General features: G+C 49.5%; 1 protein-coding gene across 7 annotated transcripts in view; it reads left to right on the forward strand.

Annotated features, from left to right (window-relative positions):
- Positions 1 to 218: 218 nt before the first annotated feature.
- COL26A1 (collagen type XXVI alpha 1 chain) overlaps positions 219 to 16,085 on the forward strand; it is a 176,463-nt gene continuing 160,596 nt past the window's right edge. For 5 of the 7 annotated variants that reach the window (XM_035343205.1, XM_035343208.1, XM_035343210.1 and 2 more), the window contains exon 1: positions 1,727 to 2,071. In XM_035343205.1, coding sequence (XP_035199096.1) covers positions 1,920 to 2,071 — 152 coding nt within the window. In that variant the 5' untranslated portion in view covers positions 1,727 to 1,919. Of the gene's footprint in view, positions 323 to 1,725; positions 2,072 to 16,085 lie in introns of those variants that run through there. The other 2 variants (XM_035343212.1, XM_035343207.1) reach the window with 2 other exon arrangements.

Raw genomic sequence — 16,085 nt, forward strand, 5'->3', positions numbered from 1 at the left:
CCAAGCCAGGAGAATGAGTCACAAAGCCACTGGTGCTATTCAGCTAAATCCCAATAAATGATTGATCCCACCCTGTCAGGGCAGGAAACTGAATGTGCTTGGGACAAGAGGATGAAACAGGCCCTCAGCACACAGCGTGGGGCTGTGGTAACCTGCTGGAGTGGGGGCTTGGCACAGCTGCCCCCGGGATGGCTGTATGCCTGCAGCTGAGGACGGTCACTCACGGATGAGGATGGTCACTCTGCTTAACGGGTAGAGGAGTCTCAGAGTTGTGTAGCATTCTGGAAATGCAGCAGTTTCTGAGTGTGCTCTTAGGAGAAAGGTGAGTTTGGGAGGGGAAATCAGAGGCTAAGGTTCCTTTTTCGCTGCCCTGCCAATTTGAACAGAGGTTTCCTATGGGCTGGCTCTGAGCAAAATGGCTCAGAGTGTCTGAACACCCTTGGGCAAGTTGCAGGGAGCTGTGTGGGTTGGGTTCTCCTTTTTTTTTTTTTTTTTTTTTTTTTTTTTTTGAGTGGAAGGGAAGAGAAGTTCCCCATGTTGAGGGGGAACTGAAGTAGGGAAAGGTTCTGTGGTGGTTCTGAGCCAGGGCTGGGGACAAATGGTCCTGCTATGTCCCAGCCCCAAGCACCGGGAGATTTTTGCAAATAAAGGGTGGTTGTGCAGAGCTGCCAAGCCTGCTCAGAAACTGCTGGGCTGGACCCATTGAGCTCTCTTTGAGCTCAGAGATCCATCCTCTGCTCTGGGGCTGGGACTCCCTGAGGGTAGCTGTGGGGTAAGCCCAGTGAGGCTGTGCTGAGCTGCCCTGCAGCTTTATCCCTTCCTTTTTGTGTGATTTGCTCTAGTGATTAATGACAGCGGCTGCTTAAAAACCTGGTGCCTCATTTGCAGTCTAAACTTGTCTGGTTACAGGCTCCAGCCAGGGGCTATTTATCTCTGTGCAGGCTCTGGAGGTGGGCACTGTGGGGGAAGGGGTAGGTGCTCACCCAGGGAGGGGATGAGCCCAGCCGTTTTCATATTATCTCAGTGGGACCAAAATGCCTATTTGGGAACTGGGGGTGTTTGGTCTGGAGAAGGGGAGGCTCAGGGGAGACCTCACTGCTCTCTGCAACTACCTGAAAGGAAGGTGTGGGGAGCTGGGGGTCGGCCTCTCCTCACAGGTAACCAGTGATAGGACCAGAGGGAACGGCCTTGAGTTGCGCCAGGGGAGGTTCAGGTTGGAAATGAGGAGACATTTCTGCTCAGAAGGAGCAGTCAGGCACTGGGATGGGTTGCCCAGGGAGGTGGTGGCATCACCGTCCCTGGGGGTGTTCAAGGAAAGGTTGGACGTGGTGCTTAGGGACATGGTTTAGTGGGTGACAGTGGTGGTAGGGTGGCAGTTGGACCAGATGATCTTGGAGAGCTTTTCCATGACTCTAGGATTTTATACTTCCCACATCACCTGTGTAACTCTGTTGTCCCAGTGTGGCAGCAGGCACCAGCCTGGCTCTGTTGGGGCAGCTTTCTTCCCGCACCCAGGTGCCCTGGGTTCCCCAGAAGGGGCTCGGGGTGAGCCGGGGAAGCTCAGGGCAGCGTTTCGGCTCCGGGCCCGGGCAGGCGCTGCCTGTGCCCGGGTACCGGGGGTGCTGCCGGTGCCTCCCCTCGGCAGCGGGCTCTGTTGCGAGGCCTGCCAAGGGTTAACGCCGAAGCCCCACGCCCCCTTTGACGGAATGGGGCCAACCTCGCCAAATTTGAAAAGGCAGCCGGGGGCTGGGAGTGCGCCCTGGGCGCCCCGAGCAGCCCCGGACCGTGCGCGGGCAGCAGCCGCCGGGCTCGGCTGGGGCAGGGAGCGGGGCTTCCCCCGGGCCCTCCGCGCCGCGGGACCCGCAGTGCCCCTGGAGCAGAGCGGGGAGAGCAGGAGGAGCCCCCCCAGCGGTGCAAAAATGCGGTTCGCTCTCTTCTTGTCCTGGTGCTGCTGCCTGCACGGATGCGCGCTGGGAACGGGCTTCCTCTATCAATTCCCGGCGTCCAGCCTGCAGCACAACTACCCCGAGCAGAGCTCCGGCTCGCCGGGCAGCGGCTTTGCCAGTCGCCGGTGAGTAGGAACGGAGGGGTTTTGGGGGGCCGGGCTGCTCTGCTCCATCCTGGCTGCGTGGGGATGTTCCCTACCTGCCGGGGCACGGGGCAGCAGCGGTGAACAAGAGGCGAGTTTTTGGCCAGAAGCTCCCCTCCTGCCTGCCCCTTCCCCTGGGAGGGATGGGGGGTGGTGGGCAGCGTGTCCTCGCAGCCCCCCTGCCACCGTGGGTGCTGGCGGAGGGAACTGTGCTAGCCCTCGGCTGCAAGAACTTGGTCAGCTCAACAAAGGAAAGAGCTTAATTACAGAGCTGTCCTCCAGAGCCCCAGCTCTCAAATAGCTGTTTAAAACCAAAGCTCTCGCTTCTCTCTCCTCCCCTTCCCCAGCCGGCTTCTCGTAGACAATATAAATCAGCCTTGATTTACTGTATCTTGCTGCTTCAGTAGAGCAAACAATTTAGTCTTCTCCCCCTCCCCTCTGTTTTCTCTGGGTATTTCTCTGGAGGTGAAACAGCTGTTCACATGAATGAGCCGCACTGTATGAAGCGGGAGAGTGGCTTAACCTGATTCCAGTTGTTCTTGAATTTCACTGTTTTTTTCCTGCAATACCCTTAAATGGGAACTTGGGAATTTAATATTCAGGGCTCGTCCGTCCTGTCTCTCCCCCTTCCCCCTCCCCTCGTTAATAGCCGGTGTGCACGAGTCCTGCTGCCGTGCAGGAGGGCCGAGGCTTGTTGGCCCTGGTTTTTGGGCAAGGCTCCGGGTTGGGGCTCCTGCGCGGCGATTTGCATCGATCGCCGTGTCATGAGCACAACAGTGGGTGCTAGCCTCGCACAGCCCTCACATATGGTGCATATTTCTTCTCCAAGTGGGGGTGGTTTTGTTTGCTGGCCTGTCAAACAGGCCTCAGTCTGTAGGGGGTGTGATGTTAAACTACAGTAACTGTCAAAGGGTTTGAAACAGCAGAAAATTATAGGAGAGTAATGGGATAAACCTATCCCAGCTGGATCCGTTCCAAGGTACCCCCTTCCCCGAGCATGAGCTGCAATGAGAACCACATGTCATTTGTCTTACATATCTATTAGCCTGCAGATCTTTGTTCAGAGCTACCACGCTTACATGAGCGAGGGCTGTGTTGCTGCTCACCAAAGGCCTTCCCCAATTCACACTCCAGTATGATTTTCCCAGGCCTCAGTTGTTTGGATAGCCGACCCTTTGCTGGGGGAGCACATCCCTCTCCAAGTCTGTAAAGGGCTGTATAAAACCATCTAAGGCTAATTTAAACAATGATGTTGGGAAATCTTTTATTTTTTATATATTTTTTTTTGTCCAGTGGAACTTTGCCACGCGAGTGTCTCCCGTTCTGCTTCAAAGCAGAGGGTGAAATAAATTGAAGGGAGGGAAAAATCACTGGTGGATGTTTTGAAATAAAAAATTGCAGCGCTTAGTCAAATATCACACGTTGAAGCAATCTCTGTGCGCTTGAATTTCTCATTGAGTGGTGGAGTTTTGTTGTTGGCAAATGTCTAACAGCTTCACTTTCTGCTGGGAAAGCCGGTGTGGGAAGGCTGTACCCAGCCACAGAGCTGGACCTTGGGGGGGAGCCTCCTGCAGGGCACAGCTTCAGGTCGGGATAGCTGTGCTCATCTGGATCGAACGTGGTGCTGGAGGAAGGATGAGGCTTTTTGCTCTAACATTTGACATTGATCTATGTGGACGTGAAGACTTTTTTTCAGGGGCTGAGTCTGGCTGGTACAACCTGCTGTTTGCACCGGTCAGTGCCCCCTTTGCTACCCAAACGGGTGACCTTACAGCACCTGACTGCCGTTAGGCAACAGCAGCCATTCTCGCCTCCTTTCTGCACACTTACTTTCAGCAAACCTCCCAGCGCGTGCCTTGGCCGGTGACTTCTGGCGTGCCTCCTGGATGCCCTCAGCCGAGCACACGCAGGCCGGAGCACCGAACAGTAGCGCTGCTGCTCCTGGTTTGGTACCTGCAGCACGTACTGATGTGATGCTCTGCAGCTGACGGCTCCTGATGTGAGACCCTCCCTGTTCCCGCAGTTGTCTTTTTGTCCTTGAGCAGCAAGCGAAGACGCGATGGAGCTGTTTGGCAATCGGTGGTCAGGTTTTTAAAAACTGGCTTGTCAGAACGGTTGTGTTTCTCCAAGGGAAAAAAACAAACAACAGCAACAATTTTGCTGGAATATCCTGTCTTTGTAGGAAACCTTTCCAAGCTTGAGAGCTGATTTAGGCCTTGGTATCCAGGCTGCAGGCTGTCTAGGAGATGGGCTCCCAAGGCTCTGAGGACTGCTGGATGCTTTTCCTGAGGCCCTGAGCAATGTGAAAAGTCTCTGGTGTGTGTAGGGGATATTTGGAGGGGGGAGCAGAAGGCGTTATTCACATCCTTTAGAATGAAACTATGGAAATGTTCTGGTGGAAATGTTGCTTGCTTGTTTCCCCTCTTTTTTTTTTTTTTTTTTTTTTAAAAAAAAAGGTTTCTGGTTGGATTTAGTGTCAGATTTTGGTTATTAGTTAAGATGCTTTGAATTGCTGTCAGGTTCTGCAGGGGATGCACAAGTACTGATGCCTCAAGTCCGAGCAGCAGTGCCTGTTGGCCGTGTGTTGTAGCAGCCTGGCTATTTTGTTTGAAGTTCCCATTGAATCGGGCGGTCTTCTAACAGGACACTTGAACAGCTGGCTTTCAAGATCACGGTGTTCGGGTGGACCCGCCATAGGTCTGCTCTTCTCAGAATACCTGCCAGCGTTGTGCGTGGTCCTACACCTGCACGTTTGCTAGGAATGGAGTTGGCCCTCCCCAGCCCTATCTGAAGGACTGTGCACAACTGAGCTGTAACGTAACGAAATGCAGCCTCTTAGGTGAGGTTTTAGTGCTTCCACGCAAGTGTGGGTCTCTTTCTGTGATAGAAGCCTGTTCTTGATATTAAAAGGTGACCTATAAATGAGTATCCTGATTTGTGTCGTCTCTCAGAGCACTTTGAGGACGCTATCTCTGGAGCCTTCCTGATGGCTCTCTGTTCGTTCTCTCTTTCCCACAGGAGGGTTGTTTGAACCTAATTTCAGCCCCACATTCTGAACCTCTTGTGGCTCTTAAGTGGGTGTGGAGTGTACGTATTGGAGAAATGTGTTTTTTCCCTTTTCTGAGAGGATCTTGCTTTCTGAGTCACTCCCTCCATCACCTCACAGACCATTCATTGCCTGGGGTTGCTGGTTTTCTATGGTTTGCCCCGTCTGTGTGGGGATGTCAAGCAAACAAACTGGGATTTGTGTCATGCTGAGTCCTCAGCACTAATTCCCCTTTGAAGTGCCCTACCCAGGTAACCAAGAGGTCAGGAGGTCCTGAGCTCATCACCAAACCCTTGAACCATCCGGTGTTTGTTTCCTGGACTCTGCAGCCATCTGATCTTCATCTGACTTGCGGGGTTCAGTGCTGGAGCTTTGCAATGCAATTAAAACAGCGAAGCTGATGGAAGCGTAAGGACTTAGCAACACTGGAATGGCTTTGAAATACCAGACGTGACTGTAGTTACTGCAGTAAATTGTATTCATTTAGGAAATCTCCTACTGTCTTGCCTTTCCAGATGCTTGTGTGAATCATTTCCTCTCGTGTATGCTTCATTTTCCAGCTTGAGGAAGGAAAAGGCAGCAGAGAGGCAAAGCAATGGGTGGCAGTGAACTTGTGCTCCCCTCGGATAAATTAACCAACGTGTCTCTTTCAATAACCCTTATTTGTTCAGTTTCTCAAAGCTGAGCTTGTTAGTGCACTAAAATCCTAGCTGAAACACGTCAGGTTAGAAACTTAACCTTGCTTGGGGTTCTTGACGCTTGGATCCTAGCTCACATCTTTGCTTTATCTTGTTGGGCTGTGCCTTGATGAAGGGGAAAAAAAATATAAAAATCATTAAAAATGATGAAACGCTGAAAGCATCGAGTGCTTTAGGTCTACAGAGTTAGAATAATGGGTTAGCTACTCAAGCTTGCTTGCTTTAGACCTAGCACGTCTGGAAACATTATTGTTTTGTAAAGTGTAGGCTGCCTCTCCTGAAGTGTGGTGTTAAAATTCATTGGACCTCATTTCTGCAATATGCTCAAAGCTCTCAATTCACTTTTAATTAGATGTAGGCAGCGCTTAAATTTACTTCCACTGAAGCGTAATGTTTATTTTGAGGCTTTGGGCTTAAAGCTAGCCTGGGCCAAAGCTATCGCAAAGATTCTATTAAGGGTTATAGCTGCAAAAATTAAATAATGAAATGTTACTAATTGGGTTATTGTCTTGCAAATTTTCAACTCTTCATATAATTGAGTAATTTTTAAGCTCCTTCTCAGTGTATTTGTGCACAAAGTGGCACTGATCTGAACTAGAGTCCTTAGGAAGTGTTACAGAAAGGAACAAAGGAGGGAAAGGTGATATCGGTTCGTATGGATTTTGTTCCTTATTTCCTTTTTAGGAAGAAACAGTTATTTGTTAACTTGCGGTTTATTACGTGGAATAATCTGGTTGAGATGTTTTGGCTTTTTTTTGGATGTCTTTAACTTTCTCCTTTTGGAAATGAACAGATGAATATGTAAAGAGTCTGCTTGGGTGAAAGCATTTCTTGTAACGCCTTGGTATTTGAAAATAATTGCCTCCCTTATTCTTCCTCTAAAAAATATACAGTTTCAGGCTTAAGACTTGTTTTCAGCTCCCAAAGCAGGGAAATCGTAGCTCTGGCAAAGGAGAAACCTCTCCTATGTGTTTAGAAATGGCTTTCACTCCGAGGCCCGCAGTGTAGATGCTGTTAAGATGAAAGCAGAAGGCAGCTTCCTAACACGGGGCGTTTGGGACAGATCACTCTGCTCTTTCATATCTGTGTGGTTTATCTGGGAAAGAGAATCTGCCTCTTACAATTATAGCAGTTGATCTTGAAACCTCTTTGAAGCTGAGAAGAGAAGGTACCGGTGAGCTTCTTTCATGTAGGACTCTTCCCATTACCTCTGTGCTGCGTGTCTCCTGTCTGTCCTGCGAGAGCTGATTGGGGCTGTCGGTACTCGGCTATACTGTTTTGTGCTGAGCAAGTAAGTCATTTGTCAAAACATTAACTTCAACCGCACTGCGAGGTACCAGTGCCTAGAAATGCATCTGTTCACGTCCAATCTTGACATCAGGTTATGGAGTCAGACGTCCTTTTAATTGCTTCCAACTTTTTCTGCCCCTAGGAACTGGATGGAAGTGATATTCCTTGTAGTACTTGCACTAGATACAGGCACGTGTTTGCGCAGAGCATCTCAGGAACGCCAGCGTAGTGAAGTCATGGGGTAGGGAAATATCCCCATGGACACGCTCCTGTAACTAAGGTCTGCTGAGTAAATTGTTCTTGACTCTGCAGATGGACAATACTCTTGATTGCCACTTCACAACATAATACTTGAAAAGCGGTTAAAAAACCAAGCCAAACAAAAAACCTCATACATGAGGTGGGAAAAGAGTGTCACGCAGAGGCACTGGAGACAGAGGCATTTTATGAAAGATACCTGCTCCGTAGGAGGCCAGTTCTGGAGTCAGGCTGTGAGAAAGGGAGTGCAGCAAGTATGATCGCAGAAGCTGCGTACTAAATGACTGGTCTTCCATTCCAATTTCTCATACAGAGCAGGATGCTGCTGACCTGTTGGGATGTTGGAGTTCTTTAGGACTAAGATGAGGCCGTAGTGTGGTTGCTAAATGAGCTAGATCTCCATTTTGCCCTGTTGCGATGACCTTGTGAGATGGAGTTGCTTGGTTAAGGCACAGAAACTTCCCTTCTCCTCTTGGCTTCTCTTGTGCCTGGGGTCAGTCTCCATCTGCTCTTCCCCCCCAGGACTGTGCTTATTTAGCCCTTCAAAAGAGTGGTGCTGGGAGCTCTCAGCTTGGTTCAGAATGCTTCTTCTCATCACAAAAAAGCTTGGGGCAGATGGGCTGCTGCGGCTGCCGGGATGACATAACGTCTCTGCGCCGAGCCTTCCATTGGCGGGGCGCTGCGGAGCTTGGTGGGGTGTGGTAGCCCTGAACGGAAGGGCAGACGTTTCTCTTTGCTGTGTGCTGCTCAGCCCTTATTAAACTCAGATGTTCCTAACCCCTTCCTCCAGGCTCTCATTATTGCTGTAAACACAGTAGAGCACAGGGAGCTTTTTGAATCCTTATTCGAGGCAGCAATGGGTGACAGCTCTACCAGCAGCTCTCCAGCGCGCTGCTGTGTGTGCAGGGCTTGGTGTGAACGTTCCCTTCCAACACGAGAGAAGTGCCGCTCATCTGCTCTCCAGGAAAAGGCTTTTTCGTCTGATGCCACTTCTCTTCCTCTTGCCTCAGGTTGCCTGGCTTCCGGGCTCTCTTCTGGTCCGATTCTCTTTTGCTTCCCAGGTCTGGTTCTTACCGCCCTGCTCGGTGTGTGCCGTTTGGCTGTTCATCTCATCACTGTTACCTTGTACAAACTTTGAGCTGTTCTCATTTTCAGGTGGTAGTGAAAGGGACACCAGCTAAAACGTGATTCCTGGTGCTGTGCTAGGATGACTAAAAAGGCTCTCCTAGAAGAAAAAACCTGAACCTGGCTCTTGGCAGCTCCGTATCTCAGCCATACCCGTTCCAGTTTAATGTGTGGCTCTCGCAGAAATTTATTGTCCAGCTTTTTATGAAGGTGGAAAGGGAGGAGAGACTGCCATCGTAACAGGCTCTGGGATGCTTCCTACCGATAAACTGCATTTCATGCAGTGCAAGCTGTCATACCCACCTCACACGGGAGCTCAGAAATCCTTGGTACCTCCAGATAACTAAGGTGCAACCAGGCTATTTCTGGCCTTCTTGCACACAGTTCTCCAAGGGCTGTATCCTTTGAGAATCTACTTATGGATCGCAAATTTCTGTCCATGTAACATTACTTTGGGTTGAGAAATTGCTGGCCCTGCGAGGTACCGGAGATGCCTTCTATGCGGTGTCTGACTCGGTAAAAGCTGCGTCCCTACGAGATTTCTGAAGATCTCTAAGCCGACCTGTATGACTTGGTTTTGTGACGTTTTGGCATCTGACTATTCTCGCATGCCTGGCTGTAGACTGAGCAAAAGATCCTGGTTTTGAACTGTCTGGAGCTGAGTCAGACGTTAGGAAGATCGTTGCCTTCCTGGTGCTGTACTTGCCTACTGGATGCTAGGTTTCTTGTAGGAAATCTGAGCAAATTGAAGATGAGCTGCCCTGTTCTGAGGTACTCAAAGTCTGTCACCTTGATTCTTCAGCTTGGTCTAACTTGCTGTTTCTGGCATGCTGGAAGTACCGAGAGCTTTTCTTTTTTTGGTACTTTACAGCCCCAAGAAAACACTGATTTAAGCCATTGCAGCTTTGAGGCAAGCTTTTTATGCTGCTTATAATGAACTTGAAGCTAAAATAGTGTTGATCCTGAGGACTGGGCTGTCAGCTTGTGTCTGTCACTGGCACTAGCAGTACAGGACGGAGAAAATCTGAGATGTGTAAGCCTCAGTATTTCAACATGGCAAACCCAACTAACCTAAACAGAGAGGGGGGAGCCACATTCTTTGTTATGCCTAATCTCTGTATTTTGTTAAACATGCATTCCTGCCAGAACTTTATTGGACAGAACAATGGTGACCAGCTGGGCAAGTGACCCTGGCTTTTCTGGTCGGCAGAGGAATTCGGCATCTGAGGAGACCAGATTCTCATGTGCAGCTTAAAGTGATCTGGATTTGGTTGCTTTTAATTATCAGCTGGCTGATTCATAAGGCTTTGTTTTCAACCCTGTTTCCCAAGAAAAAGACCATTGCCTCCAATGCTGAGTATATTCTGTAGAGCAGCGCAGAGTCTGGGAACTGAGACTTGTACGTTTCCTCTTTCTGACTTTTTTCTTTCCCCTGAATAAAAAGGGAATAGTAATATTTCCCTTCATGTAAAGGAAGCCTCTGGGGAGTACTTTGTGAGGGTGTGGTTAGATCTTACATGGAAAGCTGCAAGATCCAACGTATTGTATGTGAATGCACGTAGAAGTTTACAGTAAAAGCTATCCATGATAATACTTGGCACTTGTGTAAACTTCCACTCTTACAGAATGGAGGTCGTCGTGCTCCTTGGTTAATGCACCTCTCGGAGCCCAGATGACTGAAATTAGTCTTTGGGAGTTGGTCTGTGCCTGGCGTACACAGAGGAGAGCTTAGTTTAGGGGCTGGGGAGGGAAGTGCTGAGCGGGGCCGGAGTGAGCAGCAGTGGCACAGGCTGTGGTGCTTCCTCTCCCCTTCTCCAGCAAGAGCTTTGGAGGCTGAACTAATTATGCACTCGTGGAAGCAGCAGTGACCCTCGGGCACGTGATGAAAGCCCTGCAGCAGCTGGTGCTACCAAGTAGCACTGGTCTTTGGGCAAAGGCAGGTTTGTGCTGTGATGCTGCAAGCTTTCTCCGGTCCCATTCAGCCTCTTACGTACGAGAGTGAAAAAGGCAAATTGGCTCTGTAGGATGCTTCAGCACTTGGCCTAGAGCTGTTGTAAATCAGCATAACCTGCAGCAAAATATATAGCCTCCCTGCAGTGTATTTCGGGCTGCAGCACGGAGCCAAATGGTTTGAACTATCGCATAGTAAAATGCTGTCTCTTGGGCCACTGTTACTGGAAGTTGCTAATGTATATCACAAATGATACAAAAATTTTGGATTATGAAGTTGTAGGAATTAGTCTATAGGCCTGCGGATAAACTGTGAGTGCGTGTTGCAAAAATAATAAGATCCTGTTTTGCCAAGCACCAGAAAAATGCTCGAGTCCTGATAGTGTAGCTGAAAGTCTGCTAAAACCCTTTCAAAACCTCTGCAACTGAAGCATTGGAAATTTATTGCAAGGACTGCAGCAACACGTTCATCTTCTTGGGTAATGTCCTTTGAAACAATCAAGCTCTAATTGTCTGTCAGCCCCTGCCAAGTGGTTAAAGGCATCTGCACCGGGAGGTTTGCAAAGCAGCTCCTAGAAACCACCATACAACCTTACTGCAAACTTCCAGCGCCCAGGTACCTTTTGGAGGAGTCGCTGCTTGACGTCTGGGAAGGTGAGGATGGGGCTGTGTCTGCTGCGGTGGGTGGGGAGAGGGGGAAGCGGTGGAAACGTCGATGTGATGGGATATGATTGTGGCAGCTTGGCTCTTGAGCTGAATGCTGCTAAAAACTAGATGGGTTTGGAAAGGGTGCTTCACCTTCTCTCTTGGTGGAGTCAGGGAGGCACCTTGTGCTGCCCGTGCCTGGGTTACTGGTGTGCAGGTAAGCAACTCTGTGCCTTAAGGAGGCAAGGCTCGCTTTGCAGGATGCCACCATGAGCTCTGTTGTATATTTTTGTGTGTTTCAAAACAAAGGCATTTGTCTGGAGTTGCACACAGCCCACAGAATTTGAGGCTCAGATTTTGCCAGTAATGATTGAAAAATTGAAGAGTGTTTCCACGGACACGTTGACTGCAAGAGGAAACGGCTCAGTAGTTGTTCTGTCATCTCGCCCTGTTCCATGCTCTTGGGTTCAACCAACCTTTTTGACTTGTGCATGTGGGAGTGCTCTCAATCCAAATTCATCCCAGTTCTTTCTGCTACAAGAAGTGTGTGATACGTGTTGTCCTCTTCTACTGGAATGCCACATGTAAGTAGTTCCCCTGAGCTGCACTGGGAGGCGTAAAGGAAAGCTGCCATGTATGTGTCCATGAGGGAGAAAAAGCATGAGCAAACTTCAGCTGTGAAGGCTGCTCGTGTGTGTGCTCTGGCACAATATGCTGTAGGCTGGGCAGTTGCTGAACACCAATGTGTCCTTCGTGGGTTTTCTGGTCTGCCTGCGGTAAGTAAAGCAGCAGGACGCTGTCCTTCCCAAATGATGAAGGAAAAAAGGTAAAAACATGAAATACCTGTGGCCCATCAATCAAACTGAGGTCATAACTGTTTTATTCAAATCATCTTCCACACCTTTGTGTCACCAAATGTCTGCTTCTGCAGAAGTCTGTGTGGAGGGGGAGGAAGGTTGGCTGTCTCTGGCTTTGCCTCAAGTCGATCCCAAGTTTTGGACAGCGTGAGTCTGAAGTGGGATGTGCGCGCGTCCCATGTCAGCTGCCACAGTGAGGCTTCTCTCACTTCTCTCACCAGTAGCTCCAGGTGCTTCCAGTCCCAGCAGCCTGTGAGGCCTTCGCTTCAGGAGCGTGTGTGGTTTGTGTCCCTCGCTCCACACCCTTCCCAGTTCCTGGTTAAAAGTACACTGCTGAGTTTTCCCCTGCCTTGGAGAAGACAGCCAGCTTGTCCTGCCTCTGCATTGGCAGGTAACTCTAAACTCCAACAGCAACAAAACCCGGCACCCCCCATCTAATGGGATGTGCCACTCCTGCAGTTCCCCACTGAGCAGGCCGGGCTTTTCTCTGCACAACCCTCCGTGTGTCCCCAGCAGGGCTTCTGCTGTCACCTCGCTTTGCCTCGGTGCCGCTTCTTCCCCGGCCCCTTTCCCGTGTGCGTCCTGGGGAATGCTGAAGGCACTGTTATCATTCCGAAGGAATCTACTGTGCGTGCACAGGCTATAGGATTTTTTTCGTCTGTTATTACTTGGCCAAATCAAACCCATTTTCCACCTGGATACCGAAATGTAGATCTCCTCCCTCAAGACCATCTCCCTTCCAAATAGAGGTTTCCAAAGTGCTGAGGCACTGAAGCGGTTTCTTAGATTGCTCAAGAATTTTTTAATAACAGGGAAAGGTGTTAGTGTTTCTGTTCACGAGAGAAGGGCTTTTTTTAAGCCTTTTTTTTTTTTTTTCTAGTGAACAAACCTGGTTGCACAAAAAGAGCTAATAATTATTCTTGGCTGGAAACGAGATATGGAGCCTACTTCAAAAACCTGTAAAAACTTAGAAAGATGTGTCAAAGGTAGAAGATCCGTCTTAACTGAAAATATATTAAAGCACTTTGTTTCTAGATGCCGTCGTACAGTCTGTCCGTAGACATCTACGTGCAGCGGGCTGTGTGATTTAAACATGCACCATCTGGTTAAGAGGGAGTTTAAAACCCGCTGAGGCAGAGCAGAGCCCTCGCTCGCAGGGATTTGGGACTACTGTGCGCGGAAGAGCTGAGCTGCAGCAAATGCGCTGCAGTTACTTTTTACGGTGCCGGCCCAGCGCAGCTGGCCAAGTGTAAGAGGGGGAGTCTGGCACAAGGGGAGCAGAGGCTGCTGCCGTAGCCGAACGTCGTGCGCCTGTAAGTACCGCGCCCGCGTTCCGGCGGAGCACCGGGCGCGGTTTCTGCTTTGCCTGGAGAAAGTGTTCGTGACTGGCACCTGGGTTTGTTTTAGGGCAGCCCATCGCCTGTTTAGATGGGCGCTGGGAATGAGTGGAGGGAAGGACAGGGTCACCTAACTAACCTTGGGGTGGACGTGTGCTTGCAAAGGGTATTGCTACTTCGCTGCACTGGAGTATTGCTGCTTTGCTGCACTAGAGATGACTTCTGCAAGCTTTCGGCTGTGCGAGTAGGAATCGGTAACTGTGAAGCCATTGAGACATCCTCCAGCCCCAGCCCGCTGTCGGATCGCTCCCCACCATGTGCTGGATTCAAAACGAACTGTTGTAAAGGGCAAGCTCAGCTCTCTGATCACGCAGCAGATCTCAGTTTTGATGTTCCTACTTCCCTACACATGAAACTCCCCTGGGTGTGACTGGAACAATAGGATTATTTTCCAAATTATTTTTTATTGTAGTAACGCCCAGGACAGCCTTGTGCCAGACATGGCAGACATGGAAGAAAAAGTTTTCAATTTAAATAGCAAATTAACACACAGGCTTTGGGTTTTGTTTTTCAGCCTGATTAACGCTGTGAATGCCCAGCTAGAGAGCGTTTGCGAGGTTTTGCTTCTGTGAAGCGGGGCCTCGCCTGCCTCAGCTCAGGGGGCTCTGAGCTGGGCAGGCAAAAGCCCCCCTGGCTTCACCTACCCCATCCGTTAGTCAGAACGACCTGGCTTATCCATAGAGCACTTACTGGAGAAAAGGGTTTAGTTCCTGGAGTGCAGGCATGTTTGTTGGGTACAGCTGCCCCCAGAACACTTTCCTGAAGCATCATCAGTAACCCTGTCTCAGGTCTAATGCAAGCGCTGGCTGATGGGCACCTGAACTTTGGTAGCTTGCCTAGGCTGGAGTGACTGAGCTGGCAAATCAAAGGGGCAGCAGGGTTGTTGGTCTTGAAGCAGTACGAGTAGATGGACTTGTCTAGACTGTCTTACTGCTACCTCCCTCCTCCAGCACAGGAGACATTAGGGAGTTGTAGGGTTTTCTTATAATTTGCGTGGAAGGAAAGGCTGTGGCTGGTGCTGTTTCTTCAGCCCTTCCAGTGAGGATGTTATGTCTGGCTCTGTACGGCAGCCACCTGAAAGTGATGGGGAATAAAGCTGACTTTATTGTGACTTCATGCTAGCCTGGGAGAGGCTCCCTTGGTTCATTAAACCCAGCTCCCCACAGTGATGGGCAGACACACAACAGACTGCTCTTCTAGAAAGCTCTGCCACGTAGTCTCTGTACCAGGGCCCACGGAGCACTTTGCATGTTGCTGAACAAATTGGAGACCTAGGGTGAGTGAAGTGGTTGTAACAGCGCAGGCAAAGAGGAGGGATGGCAGGTGGAGGAGGTGCTTTGGGCTCTGTTTACCTGGCACTGCTGTCTGTGTAGATGCTTCCAGTTGTATCCCAATGCCTGGGAGTCGGAAGCCAATGCTCTGCTTTTCAGTGCCTTTTTGAGCCGGTAGTGCTGGGAGTTCGTAGGACAGTGCTCTGAGTATAGAAACAGCTCAGGGAAAGAAATCTGTGTCCCCTTAAAGAGAAAAAGCATGCTTTGTTTGTGGGGTCTCCTTCAACATAGTTTTCTTGTTAGCTCTCAGAAGAGTGTATTTGTCCTCGCTGATAGTCGTATCTCTACTGTTCAGCCCCAGGAGGAACCTGGAACACGCACCTTAAATGGGCAGATGGACATCACGCAGTTGATACGGAGCAACAACTTCTTTGTACCACCTTATTTTTTTCTCCTCTGATACACTCGGTGCTCTCCTTCTGACACTGCCTTTTGTTCTCGTTGTAATTTGCGGTTTTTGGTGCCAGTAGAACGCTAATGAAAAACACTGCTTCGTCTAGGCAGAGTCCCTGTGTTCCTGTCATGCATGTGGCTTTCATTGCTGCTGGTAAGTGCTGAGAGTTTGGCAACAGGAGGCTGAATCTGAGGGACAAAGATGTGCTGTTGCCCGCTTGGAGCTATATAAGCAAAAAGAAATCGATTCCGGAGCAGACCCTCCTCAATCCGTGCGGACTAGCTCTTGAGGCATGCAGATGTATGCGTGCCCTGCGTGGGGAAGTTCTTGGTTCGGAGGAGACGCTGAAAGGCAGCTAGTTCAGCCCGTAAATGCAGGAGGCTGATCCAGCCTTTTTGGTGGATGCACATTGTGCAAAGTATTGTTGTGTTGTGATGTAACATAGCAAGGGGACTCTGACAGCTAGGGGCTGGAGCTTTATGGGTGGTGGAGGAGGCTCTGTAGCCACAACAGGAGCATTCATAAAGCATGGGACATTGTTACAGGGTTGCTGACTCCTTATGCTTTTCTTAATGTTTTTCTCTCTCCAAAGATTTTAAGGGCAAGCTGGCATACGTCTGTCCTGCGTTGTCACTCGCACTCCTTCCATCTCCTGCTACTTCAAAGTTGGTGTTTAATTCTGAGTGAATTTGTTGGTGCAATTTAGAGGTACTGACTTTGATTAAAAATTGGTTTTACACTGTAACGAAGGTCAGGGCTGCTGTCTTCAGCATTAGCAGTGCTGGGTCAGATTTTCAGAGGAGGGCATGCAAAACACTGCAAATGTGTTCTTTATAAACACAGGTGTATTTCACACAAGTATTTGGTATTTTACATGCTAGCTTTGTACCTCTAATCAATGTCTTATGGATTTTTTTCCTTAAGTTCAACCCTCCCTCCAAGGCTAAGCTTTCTAGGAATGACCGGACCACTACTGCGAGTGCTGGAAGGCATCAGACCTGTCCA

The sequence above is a fragment of the Oxyura jamaicensis genome, chromosome 19 (assembly GCF_011077185.1).
Source record: "Oxyura jamaicensis isolate SHBP4307 breed ruddy duck chromosome 19, BPBGC_Ojam_1.0, whole genome shotgun sequence".
NCBI lineage: Eukaryota > Metazoa > Chordata > Aves > Anseriformes > Anatidae > Oxyura > Oxyura jamaicensis.